The 20,291-nt window shown below is 34.1% G+C and overlaps 1 protein-coding gene across 7 annotated transcripts in view; it reads left to right on the forward strand.

The window, feature by feature from the left end:
* The window catches only part of LOC307146158 (AP-1 complex subunit sigma-2), a 61,470-nt gene that overhangs the window by 31,349 nt on the left and 9,830 nt on the right, over positions 1-20,291 (forward strand). The window contains exons 1-4 of one of the 7 annotated variants that reach the window (XM_079850022.1): positions 14,939-15,110; positions 16,552-16,774; positions 16,841-16,865; positions 16,943-17,128. In XM_079850022.1, coding sequence (XP_079706148.1) covers positions 16,565-16,774; positions 16,841-16,865; positions 16,943-17,128 — 421 coding nt within the window. In that variant the 5' untranslated portion in view covers positions 14,939-15,110; positions 16,552-16,564. Of the gene's footprint in view, positions 1-2,335; positions 3,536-4,279; positions 5,041-14,937; positions 15,111-16,551; positions 16,866-16,942; positions 17,129-20,291 lie in introns of those variants that run through there. The other 6 variants (XM_079850023.1, XM_079850017.1, XR_013819053.1 and 3 more) reach the window with 6 other exon arrangements.

The following is a 20,291-nucleotide window of genomic DNA, read 5'->3' on the forward strand; positions in this document are numbered from 1 at the left end:
TCACTCCTCCATAGGCTTCTAAGGGACTGAAACTTGCTGGCCCAGAAAATGTATTAAAGACATCGTTAATATAGTCCAAGTGACTCCAGTGGCTCGATCTTAAGTTTATCAAGCGACGAGAATACTTTTTGTGCGCAAAAACAAACAAAAATAACGACTTTATTCCACTTTTCATTTCCTTCTCTCAGGGCCTCGAGTCTTTTCACGTAGTGTTTAAGCGTAGCGCGTCTGTGTTGTACGTCACACGTAGGCTCACTATTGGCCGACGCTGGTCATGTGTGATACATGGTGACGTGCAACACAGACGCGCTAGTAAACACTACGTGAAAAGACTCGAGGCCCAGAGAGAAGGAAATGAAAAGTGGAATAAAGTCGTTATTTTTGTTTGTTTTTGCGCACAAAAAGTATTCTCGTCGCTTGATAAACTTAAGATTGAGCCACTGGAGTCACTTGGACTATATTAACGATGTCTTTAATACATTTTCTGGGCCGGCAAGTTTCAGTCCCTTAGAAGCCTATGGAGGAGTGAGACAACTCTCAGATTTAATCAAAAATATCTTAATTTGTGTTCCGAAGATGAACAAAGGTCTTACGGGGTTGGAACAACATGAGGGTGAGTAATTACTGACAGAATTTTCATTTTTGGGTGAACTATCCCTTTAATTAAACATTTAGTTCAATCTGCACCTTTAAAAATGCACACTATCTGTAATACTTTATTACAGTCCATGTTATTTCAAACACAACTTTTTAATCTTTCATCAACTTGCTCCACCTTTGAAGCGTCTTTGTCGTGTAGGTTGAGTAATGTTTACTAATGTATTGATATTATACCAGTTCTTTCTAGTACTTAAAAAGGTTTTGGTGTGACACAACACTTTAAAAACCTTTTTGGAAACTTTTAAGTTAGCAAAAAACAGGCTGAATTAATTTATGCACTTTTTAAATCCTGATTTTCTCCTCTTTTTTTTTTTTTTTTGGCCCACTGATGTTCAGGATGCCAAAGTAAGTTGAGATTGTTCGTGTGTGTGTGTGTGTCTGCTTTGCCTCAGTGTGTTGTAAATGTATTTGTGTCATCAGTGAGTCATGGCAGCCCACATGCTGATTATTCTCAGATCTCAGAGGATATATTTAGCTCAGCTCATCTCCATGTGCTTCATAATATATAATATATAAACCTGCTGAGCCCAGAGGGACTGCACCGTGCAACACGCCAGCGCAAAGTCTTCAAAATAATTGCAAAATGTATATTCGGCACATAGTTTTCACATCATAAAGACTGATATTTCATATAAAACATTTACATCAGGACGTTTGCATGGGCAAAAGTTGTTCTTGGCCAGCGAACAAAAGCCATAAAACACGAAGTTCATTCGCTGTCGTGTGTGTGTGTGATATCAGTGTTATATCTTCTGAAAGGTGCTTTGCCTTTCAAAAGTTTTACATTAAATAATCTCTGTTGGCTGTGTTCATGAAAATAAAATGGTTGTTTTTGAGTAAATTATTCATAGAAAAACATTGGGAAATTTATTTCAAAAATATAGATTCTCTTCAAAAAGTTGCTCATCATAGTTCAGAACAAAGCCAACATTTGAATATTTAGTTGTTTGTTTAGTAAATATTTGTTTTTGTTTTATTTATAACAAATAGTCCACATTTGAATATTTAGTGTTGGTTGTTTTTGTTATAAAACACAAATATTTACCAAACAAACACTAAATATTCAAATGTTGACCTTTTTTTTTGTTATTAAACAAAAATATTTACCAAACTAACACTAATTATATTAGAATTTTGACTTTATTTTGGTAAATATTTGTTTTATAACAAAAATAAACTGTAAATATTCAAAATGTTGACTTTGTTTTTGTTGTAAAATCCCAAATATTTACCAAACACGAATTCAAAAGTTGACTGTTTTTGTTATAAACAAATTTTTCCCAAACAAACTGTAAATTTTCAAATGTTAAAGTTTTGTTATAAAACAAATATTTATCAAACAAACACTAAAAATTCAAATATTGCCCGTGTTTGTTATAAAAAACCCCAAATATTTACCAAAAACACTAAATAATTCAAATGTCAGCTTTTGAAAAATGTACAAAACCAACTACAACATAATATTTGAAACATATTTATTCATACATTTGAAATATATTCATACATTTGAATTATATTTGAAATATTCCTTTTTTTTTTATAATAAAAAAGCCAACATTTGGATGATTGAATATATCCGGTGTTTGAGTGTGTGCATGTGTGTGCCTGTTGTGTGGTTTTGCTGGTTTTATCAGTGAGTGTGTGATCAGGGAAAGTGTTGATGTTCCTCCCACAGGAAGCAGAGACTCCCCGCAGCGTCCTCGAGGAGATCGGGCTCACATAAACCACACACACACACTTGAGCGCCTGACCTCCTAAAGATGTAGCAAACACACACACACACACACTTCACCATGTTTCCGTGTTGATCATGTGCTTGGTTTGTGAGCTCAGAAGAACTGTTGTTGTCAGCGCAGGACGACACATCCTACTTTACATCTGCTGTGAAGAACACACACACACACACCATCAAATATACGTGTTTCTCTCATCGTCTGCAGTCACCACACACTACATCTACTGGCTTTACACTGTAAGCCAGCGTTTGGAAAAGTGGTAACACTTTACAATAAGGTTCATTAGTTAAAATTTGTTAATGTATTTACTAACATGTACAATGAGCAGTACATTTGTTACAGATTTATTAATCTTTGTTAGTGTTAGTTAATAAAAATACAACTGTTTATTGTTAGTTCATGTTAGTTCGCAGTGCATTAACTAATGTAAACAAATAAAACCTTTGATTTTAATAACGTATTAGTAAATGTTGAAATTATTTTTAACTAAGATTAATAAATACTGACGAAGTATTCATAATGTTAACTAAACTAATGTTAACTAATGAACCTTATTGTAAAGTGTTACCGGAAATGTATTATGTGACGCAGGGCCATAATTTAGAAAATAGAGAAAAAGTAAAAAAAAAAAGGGATTCATTCACAAAACCAAAGAGTGCTTTCATGTGTGTTAGATTGTAGTTTATAGTGGTAAACATCAGCACAAAGACCTGAGAAGTACTCAAACACTTCTACACTCAAATATGTATGCCTGAATTAAAGATTTATGTATTTATATTTCATATAATGTTCCAACCATATGGATTACACAGTTTTAAAGAGGTTTTATGTAGAATTCAGAAACCCTTGTTATTAGCGACACCGGTGGCCGTTAGTGGAACTGCAGCAGAAACGAGTTCACACACGTAGCGTACAACAGACTGAACGTGATTCAATGCCATGATATTCTCTCTCGTTCTTCTCTTAGAAGTAAAAAGAAGTTGACAAATACCAAAATGAACACAGCGGTGAGAAAGCATCAGTTGAGAAACATCTGATCATGTGATGTGGACGTTTGCAGAAGCTCTGAGATTCACCATCGACAGATGAGCTCAGTAAAATCACAGTTATGATAGTCTGATTATGAAGTATACTTGAGGGTGTATTCACACCAGGAAAGTCCGATAGTTCACTTGCTTTGGTCCGGACCAAATAGGATGTTGATTTTTTTTGTTTGGTACGGTTCGCTTTCACACTGCTCTTTTTGCAAGTGAACCAAAATGTGTAAACAAAACCACACGTGTGCTAAGGTCGTCCATTCATTGGACAGGAATTCTCAAGCAGAGAAAAGCAGGAAGTGCACAAACAGGCTCAGCATGGAGATATTTCGTAATGTAATATTTGTTATTTTACTGATTTGGTGTTATTCTCTACAAACGCAATATGAAGAAACTATATGGTATAGATAAAAGCCCGCCCGCACGGGCCGCACCGACAATTGATTGCTTGGGTCCTTACATTCGCTTCGTGAGGCACACTAGCTGGCACACGCACGCAAGGTCTCTCGCTCCCTCTCTCTCTGCCGTGCGCGCGCTCTTGCTCGCTCGCTCGCTTTAGAAACCATTATGCCAAAATGTCCGTATCCTCATAAGAGCAGTCAAATAAAAGGCTCAGTTTTCTGCAATTGGGTCGGTTCATGTTCACACCGTAAACGAACCGTACCAGAGTTCGTTTGGAACCGTACCGAGACCACCTCTTCAGCTGGGTCTCGGTTCGATTGTTTGGTCCGCACCCGAGTTCGATTGCTGTATTCACACCTGCCCAAAAGGTCCGCACCAAGGGGGGAAACAAACTAGAGTTCGATTCAATCGAACCAAACGAGGCAGGTGTGAATACACCCTGAGACTATATAGATCTGACTATGAGAGACTATAGTTTGAATGAATCATTGACATTACAGCACAGAACGGCTCTATTCCTGAACATTGTATAAGCATTAGTTTCATGTGAACGGTAGAGAGACTCTCGGGAGCGGAAACGACACATGCTTTTCATTTTTCTGGGAAAAATTATATAAACATCAGTCTACAGGCTTTCATAGACACCATGGGAATGTTGTCTAGTTTTTTAAGTTTCGTTATAAGCTGTTCACACATGGGCAATTAAAGCGATTAAAACACGAAAATTCTTACATATAGCCTCTTTAACAAACTATTATACTTAATGATATGCTTTTTTGTCAGTCATACATAAATTAAACGGGTCAGTTTTCGGCACTCAACAAAAATAATAATCACGGAATACTTTAATTATTTGCATCTATTTTATTTTATTTCATTTATATAGTCATATTTTCAAAACGCTTTAATTCAGATTGCTTGGAAGCAACACAAACCTGTAATTTTTTTTGTTAAAAAGTATGAACATGGTAAAAAAAGAAAGTTTAGCTGTGGAACAAACAATATTCAGTTATTTAAAATGAGATTGAAACAAATTGATAAATTTAGCTTATTGTGTCTTTAAACACATTGTTTATTATTATTATTATTATTATTACAGGAATCTGAGCTGTTTTATTTACAGTATGACTGACACATTTACATCACATTAAAGTGATAAGTTTGTTGAAACTGTGTAATCCAAATGAATGGAAATTCATTGAATTAAAAAAAAAAAAAAAATTATAATAAAAACAAATCCAACATTTGAATTATTAGTGTTTTTAAAATGCATTCAGTTTATTAGTACGATTACAGAAATCTGAGCTGTTTTATGATGGACTAAATGCATCACTTTAAGTTTATTAGTTGCACACTTTAAATCTTAAATTTAGGCTGAAATATTATTTTTGAGTGCATCATTGTGCCAAACCTGTAATTTCTTTAGTTAAAAAGTATGAATTTGGTTAAAAAGAAAGAAAGTTTAGCTGTGGAACAAACAATATTCAATTATTTAAAATGTGAGATTGAAACATTCAGTTTATTATTATTATTATTATTATTATTATTATAAAAATCTGAGGTGTTTTATTTACAGTATGACTGACACATTCACATCACATTAAAGTGATAAGTTTGTTAAAACTGTGTGATCCAAATGAATGGAAATTTGATGTGCAATTCTAATGCATATTACATTTTTATAATAAAAAAGCCAACATTTGAATTATTTGTGTATTTAAAATGCATTATGATTCCAGAAATCTGAGCTGTTTTATGACGGACTAAATGCATCACTGTAAGTTTATGAGTTGCATATCTTAAATCTTACATTTATGCTGAAATATTATTGTGAGTGCATCATTGTGCCATAGCAGGCGTTTGTGTAAGTTGTTGTAGTGTGTGTTTTCTTTGACTCGTTTCTCTAACCTGAAGAACCTCACTGTGTGAACACACACTCTTGATCACTGTTATTCACTGTATTCCTGCGGTTTACTGACACACACGCTTGTTTTGAGTGTGTTGTGCAGCGCTGAGCTGCAGCCTGTGTGTGTGTGTGTGATGACTCCAGGTTGTTGAACAGCACATGTGTGTACAGTGTTCAGACGTCACTCATACACACCTCGAGCTCCCCGTGTCCTCGCTCTGAGAGACGCTGTGTGTCGTTGTCGGAGTGAAATCAAACGTGTTTATTGTTGAAGATCTGGAATAAATTTGTCTACAGACGTTTATAAGCGCTTCGTATGTGTGTTTGTTCTGGTGTCGAGTGTGTTTTACTACTGGACAGTTTCACATGTAAAGAAATGCATTTATCAGATGTGTTAAGATTAGAAAAAGCTCTTTTATTGTTTCTGTTCATCATTTTCTGCTGCAAACATGTCAAACGTATCAGGGATACATTATAATCTCCGTGTCAGTGATATATGTGATTTTTAATGTTTATATATTTTACAAACACTTTTTAATTTACTTAAGTGTTTGATATTTAAGACTTTATTTATTCATTGAATTCATTAAAGTTGAATCAATATTGACATAAATGTCACATTTTGTGCATTTTTTTTTTTTAGTTAACTGTATTAGCAGATATTTCCTATTTCAGGCAAGATTACATTTTTAATTTTTTACATTATTTTTTTATCTGTATATTTCATGTTTTGGGCGATATTTATTTATTTATTTATTTATTTATTTATTTATTTATTTATTTATTTATTTAAATCCGTATTGGCAGACATTTTATATTTTAGCCTTTTCTAAAATCATATTGTCAGATATTTCATATTCCAGGCAATATTTTTTTATTTTTTTATTTTTATTTTAATCTGTATATTTCATGGGTTTTTTTTGGGGGGGGGTATTTATCAATTTATATTTATTTTTATTTGTGGTGGCAGATATTTGCTATTTCTTGCAATTATTTAATTATTTATTTATTTATTTATTTATAGACATTTGATATTTTGTCCAATATTTTTAATGTATTTTCATAGTATTGTCAGATTAAAATTATTATTATTATTTTTAACAATATTTATTTATTTACAGATATTTTACATGTTCTGGTCTATTTTCTGCCTGTTTTAAGATATAGATTATCATCTAACATCCATATTTTGTTCTGATGTTGATACTATACAAGTATCTTTTCCTTTTTAAAATAGTTTTACACCTGAAGAACTGTATAATACTATTATTATTATTATTATTATTATTATTATTATTATTTTAAACAGTCTCCAATCGCATGAGAGTCATATTTCTAAAAAAGCTCTTCTACTCTTTCTATTAATAATTTTATGCTGCTGCTGGAAAACAACTGAAAATACCAGTGACATCATCCTGCCCTACACAGATTTCTGTCCAATCAGAAGCTTAGAATGAGAATGTACTTCCTCTCTCAGCTGATAAACAGCAGCAATTAGCATTTTCTGAGTCATGTGACTATAAAATCTATTTACTATTCAAAAAAATGTCAGTGTTACTATAGTGTCTCCTAGAGATGAATCACTACGGTGAATTGAAGCATGCGGCGCTGTGATTTCAGCAGTTCCTCATGTAAATGACCATCTGTGTGTGTTGATGTGAACACACACACTCTCCTCTCTCAGATCTGAGATGTGTTCCTCTGAATCCACACTATAGCTGTGTGTGTTGATGTGAACACACACACTCTTCTCTCTCAGATCTGAGATGTGTTCCTCTGAATCCGCACTATATCTGTGTGTGTTGATGTGAACACACACACTCTTCTCTCTCAGATCTGAGATGTGTTCCTCTGAATCCGCACTATAGCTGTGTGTGTTGATGTGAACACACACTCTTCTCTTCTGAATCCGCACTATAGCTGTGTGTGTTGATGTGAACACACACTCTTCTCTTCTGAATCCGCACTATAGCTGTGTGTGTTGATGTGAACACACACACTCTTCTCTCTCAGATCTGAGACGTGTTCCTCTGAATCCGCACTATATCTGTGTGTGTGTTGATGTGAACACACACTCTTCTCTTCTGAATCCACACTATAGCTGTGTGTGTTGATGTGAACACACACTCTTCTCTTCTGAATCCGCACTATAGCTGTGTGTGTTGATGTGAACACACACACTCTTCTCTCTCAGATCTGAGACGTGTTCCTCTGAATCCGCACTATATCTGTGTGTGTGTTGATGTGAACACACACTCTTCTCTTCTGAATCCACACTATAGCTGTGTGTGTTGATGTGAACACACACTCTTCTCTTCTGAATCCGCACTATAGCTGTGTGTGTTGATGTGAACACACACTCTTCTCTTCTGAATCCGCACTATAGCTGTGTGTGTTGATGTGAACACACACTCTTCTCTTCTGAATCCGCACTATAGCTGTGTGTGTTGATGTGAACACACACTCTTCTCTTCTGAATCCACACTATAGCTGTGTGTGTTGATGTGAACACACACACTCTTCTCTCTCAGATCTGAGACGTGTTCCTCTGAATCCGCACTATATCTCTGTGTGTGTTGATGTGAACACACACTCTTCTCTTCTGAATCCGCACTATAGCTGTGTGTGTTGATGTGAACACACACTCTTCTGAATCCGCACTATAGCTGTGTGTGTTGATGTGAACACACACTCTTCTCTTCTGAATCCGCACTATAGCTGTGTGTGTTGATGTGAACACACACTCTTCTCTTCTGAATCCGCACTATATCTGTGTGTGTTGATGTGAACACACACTCTTCTGAATCCGCACTATAGCTGTGTGTGTTGATGTGAACACACACTCTTCTCTTCTGAATCCGCACTATAGCTGTGTGTGTTGATGTGAACACACACTCTTCTGAATCCGCACTATAGCTGTGTGTGTTGATGTGAACACACACTCTTCTGAATCCGCATTATATCTGTGTGTGTTGATGTGAACACACACTCTTCTCTTCTGAATCCGCACTATAGCTGTGTGTGTTGATGTGAACACACACTCTTCTCTTCTGAATCCGCACTATAGCTGTGTGTGTTGATGTGAACACACACACTCTTCTCTCTCAGATCTGAGACGTGTTCCTCTGAATCCGCACTATATCTGTGTGTGTGTTGATGTGAACACACACTCTTCTCTTCTGAATCCACACTATAGCTGTGTGTGTTGATGTGAACACACACTCTTCTCTTCTGAATCCGCACTATAGCTGTGTGTGTTGATGTGAACACACACTCTTCTCTTCTGAATCCGCACTATAGCTGTGTGTGTTGATGTGAACACACACTCTTCTCTTCTGAATCCGCACTATAGCTGTGTGTGTTGATGTGAACACACACTCTTCTCTTCTGAATCCACACTATAGCTGTGTGTGTTGATGTGAACACACACACTCTTCTCTCTCAGATCTGAGACGTGTTCCTCTGAATCCGCACTATATCTGTGTGTGTTGATGTGAACACACACTCTTCTGAATCCGCACTATAGCTGTGTGTGTTGATGTGAACACACACTCTTCTCTTCTGAATCCGCACTATAGCTGTGTGTGTTGATGTGAACACACACTCTTCTGAATCCGCACTATAGCTGTGTGTGTTGATGTGAACACACACTCTTCTCTTCTGAATCCGCACTATAGCTGTGTGTGTTGATGTGAACACACACTCTTCTGAATCCGCACTATATCTGTGTGTGTTGATGTGAACACACACTCTTCTGAATCCGCATTATATCTGTGTGTGTTGATGTGAACACACACTCTTCTCTTCTGAATCCGCACTATAGCTGTGTGTGTTGATGTGAACACACACTCTTCTGAATCCGCACTATAGCTGTGTGTGTTGATGTGAACACACACTCTTCTGAATCCGCATTATATCTGTGTGTGTTGATGTGAACACACACTCTTCTGAATCCGCATTATATCTGTGTGTGTTGATGTGAACACACACTCTTCTCTTCTGAATCCGCACTATAGCTGTGTGTGTTGATGTGAACACACACTCTTCTCTTCTGAATCCGCACTATAGCTGTGTGTGTTGATGTGAACACACACTCTTCTCTTCTGAATCTGCACTATATCTGTGTGTGTTGATGTGAACACACACTCTTCTCTCTCAGAAATCTTCTTTACCTGACGCTTCACTGCAGGATTCACTCTCAAGCTGAGTGCGCTCGTTCTGAGATCAAATATCCCATCATGCATCTGTTTGTGCACACAGTTAAAAGCCTGTCTCTGCTATGCAATTAAAACTAGAAAAGGTAATTGGCACTTTTATCACACAATTTAAACTTGCAACTCTGCGACTTATTTCTTGCTATTCTGAGTTTGTTATTTTGACAATATTTATTTAATCAGTATTACAGATATTTTATATTTTGGACATTTTTATTTTTTAATTTTTTTATTGGTTTTGCCAAATATTTTACATTTTGGCCAATATTTATTTATTATATTTTTATTATCACACTGTAAAAAAAATGACATCCCCAAGTCAAAAACTTCTAGTGACTGGTCACATCTAAATTTTTCAATTAGTCTGACGTATTATTTCTCATTGAGCCAATGTTAACAGACTAATGCAACAAGAATTGCACTTGGGCCAATTTAAAAATTTAGATGTGACCAGTCACTAGAAAATTTTGACTTGGAGAGGTAAGATTTTTTTTACAGTGCAGTCTTAACAGATATATTTCAGACACAGCCTGATGTCTACACGCTGTAAGGATGATTGGGTTATTTGTGAAGTGTTCCTCCTGCTGCTGATAGACTGTGTGTGGTGAACACTGCCCTCTGGTGGACGTGAAGCTCCAGCTACAGCTTCATTAGTTAGATATTTAGATATACATCATATTATTTCTCAAACCAGGAGATTTCAGTTCCAGAGCAGAAGATCTCAAACCCCATCAGCGGCTTTAACAAACTGAGATGCAGAACTGAGTCAGAAGTTCTGCCTTGTTTTAGAGATTGTTCCACTTGATTTCATTTTAAGCAATTTTACACTTTCTCCAGAGTTTGATGCGTGAATAAATAAGCATAAAACACAAATACTGGGTAAAAAAAAGTGGATTTCTAATTGTATTGAAATATTTTTCTGTCTGTCATCATCATCTTCATCATCATCATCATAATAAAAATCCTTTTACTCGTGTGTGTGTGTGTGGACTGAAGTGGACTGAAATACATTTGCAATTGGATTGAAATATTTGTAATGATATATTTTTGAATGACATTACTGAAAGAAATGCAAACACAATTTTTCTTAATGCCATCTTTGATTCATTTAATATTCATCTCAACACAAGCATTTCTCATCTTTACTTTACTGTCTGAAACACCTGTGTGTGTGTGTGTGTGTGTGTGTGTGAGAGAGAGAGTCTGTGATCCAGCAGTTTTGCAACATCTTTTTACAGCATTATTTCAAAATATGGTGGGAAAAATCACCTGACACACACACACACACACACACACACACACACGTCAATCTGATTCCGTGAAGATGATGATGAATGATTCATTATCTGTCGTGATGAAATAAAGGGTTTTACTCTTCATTGGAATTGAAGATGTTGCATATATTGTGCAACATGATATCCGAACACAGTATCATCATCATCATCATCTCCAGTTATCAGGTGTGTGTGCTTGTATTGCTCATACAGTAGCAGCAGGTGAAACAGTGAAAGCCCTTCTCATCACGGAATGAAGAAGTTAAAAGATAAATGCAACATTTTATTACACAATTCTATTGCGCAATTCTGGCTTCCATTCCTCTGAGTTCTCATGCGTGTTTGGTGGACGAAAGGCTCTGTATGATCACGAAGTGTCCAAATCATATCCTAAAAACTGAATTCTGGCTTCTCTTTTTCTCCAAACGGTTCATTTATATTTCAAGATTTCGAGAATGGCGACATCAAAATTCAAAATCAGAATTGTGTGATTAAAAAGTTGCAGTTAATACAACAACTATTCATTTTTTTTATATATTTTTTTTAAAATCAATTTTCTTAAAAAGAAAAAAAAAAGAATTTTTTCTATATAGATCTCTGGTGTTCTTTATGCCAAAACTGTTCTATGGAAGGAGAAACGTCTTAAATGATTGCATAATGCTTTCATGTTTAACTTTATTTCAATGTTTCTAGTGATGAAGTTTGTTTACAAGCTTCTTAATTCATACAATTTTATTAAAATAAAAAATTAATTCAAACTAAATGAATGAATTAAAAGTAAATCCATAAAATGCTGGCATGATGGAACCCCTGAAGGTTCTGGAGCGTCTGACGGAACGCTTGAAGATTCCATATAGAACCTTTCCTTCATCTTTCATTTCATGACATGTTTCTGACTTTAGTTCGTTTTCTTGTTGAATCCGCTCAGAGGTGTGTGTGTGTGTGTGTGTGTGTGTGTGTGTGTGTGTGTGTGTGTGTGTGTGTGTGTGTGTGATGTCCAGAAGAAATGTAATTGCTGATTCAAGGAAGTTTAATTGAATAAAGCGTTTGTAAAGTTCCTGTAATGACTCATGAAACACTCCTGCGTCTTTCATCAGTCTGTCATGTAATGATCCTCTCTCTAATGAAACATATGTGAGGCTTTTAATCGTTTTGGGATGTGGTTTTATTTTTAATCATCAGGCAGAAACGGTTCATTTTGACCTTTTAGTTTCACTCCACCTTTAATATCAGCATATTTCACATTATGACCCAAATCTTTCACTTGCTTTTATTTTTTACATTTTAATTTACTATAAATGTGTATTTTTATATTATAATTTACTATTAGTATTATTATTATTATACTTGTATTTATTTAACATACACTAACTTACAATGTATTGTGCTTTATAAATGAAAAGTGCTTTATAAATACTTTTTTAACTAATTATTAATGTATTTATTTGTATAATTGAGTCTATAATTGTTTATTATTATTATTATTATACTTGTATTTATTTAGCAGTCACTTTTATTAAATGCACAGTCAACTTTTTATTTACTTTTCAAATAAGAAAATAGTATTTTTGCTCATTTAGTAAAAATGTATTATAAATGTATTTATTTTATAATTATTACGAGTCTATACGACTACTACTGCTACTAATTAATAACAATGATAAAAATGAACTTGAATGTATTTATTTAGCGGACACTTATTAAATGTAAATGAAAAGTGCTTTATCAATTAATTTAATTTAAATGAAATTAAATTTGTACATTTTAATTTATTATAAATGTAATTTTATTATTATTAGCATATATTAATTCATTATTATTATTATTATTATACTTGTATTTATTGAACAGACACTCATTAAATGTATTGTAGGCCTACTTTATAAATGAAATGTGCTTTATAAATAATTTGTAAATTTTTATAATTATGAGTCTATAATAATTCATTATTATTATTACTTGTATTTACTTAGCAGACACTTTTATTAAACGTATTATAAATAAAAAGTGCTTTATTTTTGTCTATAATAATAAAAATAACCATTCAAATTTTATTTAGCAGATGCTTTTATAATTTTTTTTATCCATTTATTAATTGATAAAGTACATTTCTTGATGTTTTAGCAAGTTTAGATCTACATCCCACCTAAAGTCTCTAAAAGTCCTTCATATTTACTTGAATCTTATTTTGCATTTAATAATATTGGAGAAACTTTTGCTCAATAACGATCATGTGAAGCCGAATATCTGCGTTCCGGACGAAGGTGAAACACACTTTTAATCCGCAGGAGTCTCTGGTGGAACTGGTGTTATTAGTGAACCAGACAGAAGTGTTTAATAAACGTCTGTGTGTCTGTGTGTGTGTGTGTGTGTGTGTGTGTCTGTGTGTGTGTGTGTGACAGCGACGCACCCTTCACTCTCTTATTATTCTCTTAATAATGACACTCTCCTGAACATTACAGGACACACACCTCGCTACTTGTTCTTCATCTAATCTCATCCCTCTCTCCCTCCCTTTCACTCACACACTCGAACCGGTTTCTCTTCTTGTGTGTCAACGTATGGAAACATAAGAGGGCTTTATGGAAACATGTTTCATTAATATGAATGTGCAGGAGTGAGTGTGTTTGTGATCTGGGTGTGAACGTTCAAAAGTTTAGATATGCACACTATAGATGTAGAAGAAAACCTTTTGATTTGCACATAAAGTGTAAATGTTGTGCATTTCTCGTCTTCAGTTGAAGGAGCTCATCATCCGCATACTTGTAGTTCAGTCTGTCCTGTGGCATTCTGCAGAGCCATGAAGAATGTGGAATGGGACACACCTTGTGTTTTTGTAGTTTAGTTCAGTGACTTTTGGTTCAAAACTCGGGAAAGTACGCGGAGGATGTGTGTATCTATCATAAACTGCAGATTGTTGGTGAATGTTTTGAGCGTGCCACAGTTTTTAGACTTTATGAAACGTTTCAAAACTAATTTTGGAACAAGTACGTCCAAACTTTCCCCTGTTAGTGTGTGTGTGTGTGAAGTGTGCGTTTGGCTCGAGATCAAAATATAATGCATGTGGAATTTAAATAATAAATAATTTAATAAATAATACATGTATTGATTTATTTTTATTTTTGATTTATATTTGTTTTATATTGTATTTATTTATTATAATAATGTGTTTATTGATTTTATTTAATGTTTATTTAAATAAATAAATGCTATATACATTTTATTTATTTGAATTTTATTTATTTATTTGAATTTGTATTTATTTTATTTAATACTTATTTATATTTAGTTTATTTATTAGAATTATATTTATTTTATTTTATTTACTAATTTATTTATTTATTTATCTGAATTTTATTTATTAGAGTTGCATTTATTTATCTTATTTAATACTTATTTATATTTTATGTATTTATTTTAATTTATTAAATTATTTTAGTATTTATTTGAATTTTATTCCTTTATCAGAATCATATTTACTTATTAAAAAATGTATTTAATTTATTGGTATTTAATTTATTTTAATTTGTATTAATTTATAAGCTTTCAGAAGTCAATAATAATAATATTAATAAATAATAATAATTCAACTTGCACTCATTTAGCATACACTTATATTCATGTTTAATTTGAATTGCTTAGTTAATTGCCTTGATTCACAGATTTTAAGCCGCTGATCCGTGATTCACGATGATTTGATTTTCGGGGAATGTTTCCTGTTGATTAAGAGGAGGAAGAGATGTCCTTTATGTCATCTGTGACGGTAAGTGTCATGAAGGAGGAGGAGTGGCGACTCGCTTAAATAAGAGCCCAACATTCCCTGAGTTCATCAACACACACACACACACACACACTCAGCAGCCGCTCCGTCAGAGACACAGGTAACACTCTTCCATCAATTCTGCATCTCTACAACACTTTATGATGATAAACATTACGCTTTATAGAATTGAAAATATATGTGTCTCCAGTATTGCATTAAAGTATATGTTCATGTTGCCATTTAAAGTTGTTTGGGTGTTTATAACATGCTTTATAACTTTAAAACAGGATCATTCGAAATATCATTAAACTTTGATTCATATATTTTCATATATGCATTTTACTTAAATATGCATTAATTTGAGACCTAGGCCTAATTATTATTTAAGAATGAAAGTTATTGTAAAACATGTTTTTGCATGATCAGTGGCATTGCTTTACACATGATAATGATGTCATGATGTTTAATGGGTTGTTATGCAGGTGTGTGTAAGTGTGTAAGTGTGTAAGTGTTGTGAGTCTTTTGTGAAGAACTATGATAATGACTGGACGTTTAGTGTGGGAGGTGACGCTGTCAGACGAGCCAGAAACTCTGGATAATAGTTTTATAATCGCTCATTAAAATAGTGACTGACGACACAGAACTCGTCATTAATCCCTGGATCAGTTTAATAGAGAAACATGATGGCAAAATATTGGTCAGTAGGCTGTGCCATGATGTGTCAATGAAAACTAAATATTGATCTGTTTTAGTCATTTAACAGTGTTAAACTTAAACAGCATTTAAACAGAAGCCTTTGGATCAATAATAATGTTGGATTTATATTGTAAAGACATTCAGATCCATAACTGAGAACACATCATGTCGACAGAAGAAAGGCAGACATAGAAAACATTTAGAAAATCTCCATGAACATAAATTAATTTAAGTACGTCCAAACTTTTCTCTGTTAGTGTATGTGACGTTACTATTTGGTGATTCAAGATCAAAATAATGTAAACCTGGAATTAAATAGAAAGATGTGTATTAATAATTATTTATACATTATTTATACATGTATACATGTATAAATATTATTAAATAAGTGAGTACATTTATTTCATATGTTTATATTTTATTTATGTATTAGAATTGTATTTATTTAATTTAATGTTTATTTATATTTTATTTAATTTTTATTTTATATATATATATATATATATATATATATATATATATTGTATTTATTTATTTGATTGTTTTATTTGTTCATAAATGTATTTCTTTATATATATATATATATATATATATATATATATATATATATATATATATATATATATATATATATATTTATTACTCTAATAATTTATTAGAATTTTTATTTATTTATATTTCATTTATTAATATTTAATTAATTTATTTTATTTATTTGTTCATGAATTTATTTATTTATTTATGTATGTATTTATTAGAATTGCATTTAATTATTAATTGTTTTAATATTTATTTATTGGTTTGTTTAATTATTTATGAAAATATATTTAACATATTTAGGGGTTTTTCTCTTGATTTTTCAGCCTACCTGTAGAAATGTCGAGCTCAGTGCCCAACCCTACTAGAGGTCCCAGTGCAAATGTGCCTACGACCACACCAACATCTGGACCCGCGTCATCCACACCAACATCTGGACCCGCGTCGTCCACACCAACATCTGGACCCGCGTCGTCCACACCAACATCTGGACCCGCGTCATCCACACCAACATCTGGACCCGCGTCGTCCACACCAACATCTGGACCCGCGTCATCCACACCAACATCTGGACCTGCGTCGTCCACACCAACATCTGGACCCGCGTCTGCATCTGCGTCTGCTAGACCTGCTGATTCAGGTGAGGAGGAGGAGGAGTACTTCCATTACTCCAGTGGTCTGACTGTATCTGTTCATCTAACGCTCTCTGTTCCTCAGACTCGCTTCTGATGGTGCGCTCCGTGGACCTCCTGAAGTCCAGAGACGGGCCGAACCGACGCGAGCATCACACAGACTCTTACTTCAGCAACAACCTGATCGTCCGCAGAGGACAGACCTTCCAGATGTGGATCGAGCTCTCCAGACCCTTCAACCGCAGATCAGACAACCTGCAACTGCAGCTGAGTGAGTGACACACACACACACACACACACACACACACACACACACACACACACACACGCAGATCAGACAACCTGCAACTGCAGCTGAGTGAGTGTGTTCCACTCGATCCTTCTCAAGGGCATTCTCTCAAACTAAAAAACTTAACAACTTTAAAACTTTAGTGTCCCTCAGACGGGTCCAAGACCTTAGGACTTTTGTCACTTGAACCACAAATACACACACACAAACATATAATTTAATGGATTCAAGGAGTTTTGTGTTGAAATTTCAAAAAGTAACACATCCTTCCCTCTCGGGTCAATTTGACCCTCATAGGAATGAATGGAATGCGAGGAATGCTTCAGTACACACAGAAAAAACTAAAAATTCTTAGAATTCAAACTAAAAATGCTAAAACTTTACCAAAAAAATTATTTTTAATTTATTTATAATTTATGTCTACATGTGTATCTGAAGATGAAGATGGTGTTATTTCAGCCAGCGCTCATACCTGTGTTTACATCCTGTTTTCGGCTGAAGTCCACAGTAGTCGATTGTCGAGTTCACGCGCATTGGTTTAGTACGTACGATCATGCGCCCAAACTCGACAATCGACTACTGTGGACTTCAACCGCAAACAGGATGTAAACACAGGTATTTGCGCTGGCTGAAATTTTATAATTTTTATTCATATCCTTCACATCTATTGCAGTCAGATTCACCCGTGTTCACTGTGAAGGAATCACTCACATGGCTGGGCACTTGTAATGACACATCAAGGATGTTAAGAGGCTAAAAGCAGGTTTAAAACTTGCCCCATTGAAGTCAACAGGGTGCAAATTTTAAAAAGAGGATAACACGGTGTAGGCAACACCGATTTTTGTCGTTGTTCTCTGTATTGACAGCACTCCAAATGTACAAAAAATGAGCTTAATGTTAAAATTGACCAGAGTTCTCCTTTAAAAGGGTTATGCATGAAATTGTGAGTTATTTTGAATTTAAGTAGAAAGAATGTGAGAAATGTGCTTAAATGACTATTTTTATTTATTATTTATTGATTAAATCTAGTAATTTAAAGGTAAATAAAAAAATGCATTAAAAAATAGAAGAAATATTGCTTCTATATTTGCTTTCTGGACAAAAAAACAAAACAAAACTATGTATAATTTTAGGGCTTCGGCTCATTTTGACCGGCGAGGGAAAGATGTTTTACAAAGTGTGAGGGAAGGATAAACCTGTTTGACCACAGTCATTATTTTTCAATTCCATCTCACTTCATATCTGTGCTTATCCTAATCTGACACATGCTAAAGACACACACATCTCTTCAGATGACACACTCACGCCCGGACTTGTCTGGATTCCCTCTTACTGTTTGTTTTGAGTGTCAGTTCATGTTTTCTCCATTACTGTAATACATCCGTCTCATTCACAGTGAACACACCTCTGACTTTACATAATCAAATCAAAAAAGGTGTTGAACGACAATTATATCACATCTAGAATCAGAAACGCCATTAAAACCAGTAACAGAAGAACCAGAATCAGAATCCCAATCAATATCTGAATATGATGGAAATCCGAGTTAAATCAGAATCAGTAAATATTAGATGCCAGAATCCGATAATTCGGTGCATTTAAAGCTTATTTGTTGTATTTCGTGTGTGTAAAGTGTTTGTGTACTCAGCCGTCACTCATAAAACACACACATGCAGCGGCTACAGAAATCACAGCCGGAGTCTGATGCATTATTATTGATTGACTGATAATTAAGTGTGTAACAAAGAGAGAAAGAAGTCCAGACATTCTGACAGTTAGTTCAGGTATCTTTCCCTTTATTGCGCTGACAGATGAATCCATTCATCACACTTGTATCTGGATGCTAATGGATGTGAGTCATGAAGTGTTTGGTTTCGGGCCAGGACTAGTTATGATGGCATCTAATCCCTCTAATCCTGCTGCTTCTTTATTAATCAGTGCTGCTCATGAAACATTTATGATTATTATTATCAATGTTGAAAACAGCTGTGATGCTGCTTCATATTTCTGTGGAAACCGTGATACATTTCATTTTTCGGGATTCTTTGATGAATAGAAAGTTCTAAAAGAACTGCATTTATTTGAAATAGAATCTTTTGTAAGATTATAAATATCTTAACTTTAATTCAGTTTAATGCGTCCTCGCTGAATAACTGCATTAGTCACTGACAGATCTAAGCTTGTAGATGCACTTTAATGATGATAGATGTACTTTAATGATGATAGATGTACTTTAATGATGATAGATGTACTTTTATGATGGACAGATGCACTTTTATGATGATAGATGCACTTTAATGATGATAGATGCACTTTAATGATGATAGATGCACTTTATGATGATAGATGTACTTTTATGATGATAGATGTACTTTTATGATGATAGATGCACTTTTATGATGATAGATGTACTTTTATGATGGATAGATGCACTTTTATGATGATAGATGCACTTTTATGATGGACAGATGCACTTTTATGATGGATAGATGTACTTTTATGATGATAGATACACTTTTATGATGGATAGATGCACTTTTATGATGATAGATGCACTTTTATGATGGATAGATGCACTTTTATGATGGATAGATGCACTTTTATGATGGATAGATGCACTTTTATGATGGACAGATGCACTTTTATGATGGATAGATGCACTTTTATGATGGACAGATGCACTTTTATGATGGATAGATGCACTTTTATGATGATAGATGCACTTTAATGATGGATAGATGCACTTTTTTATGATGGACAGATGCACTTTTATGATGGATAGATGCACTTTTTTATGATGGACAGATGCACTTTTATGATGGATAGATGCACTTTTATGATGGACAGATGCACTTTTATGATGGCTAGATGTACTTTTATGATGATAGATGCACTTTTATGATGATAGATGCACTTTAATGATGATAGATGTACTTTTATGATGATACTTTTATGATGGATAGATGCACTTTTATGATGGATAGAAGCACTTTTATGATGGATAGATGCACTTTTATCATGGATAGATGCACTTATGACTTCAAAATAAAAACACCCATTCACTGCCATTATAAAGCTTGGAAGAGGCAGAACATTTTTTAATATAACTCTGATTGTATTCTTCTGAAAGAAGAATGTCATATAC

Source organism: Squalius cephalus (genome assembly GCF_949319135.1).
Source record: "Squalius cephalus genome assembly, chromosome: 18".
Taxonomy (NCBI): domain Eukaryota; kingdom Metazoa; phylum Chordata; class Actinopteri; order Cypriniformes; family Leuciscidae; genus Squalius; species Squalius cephalus.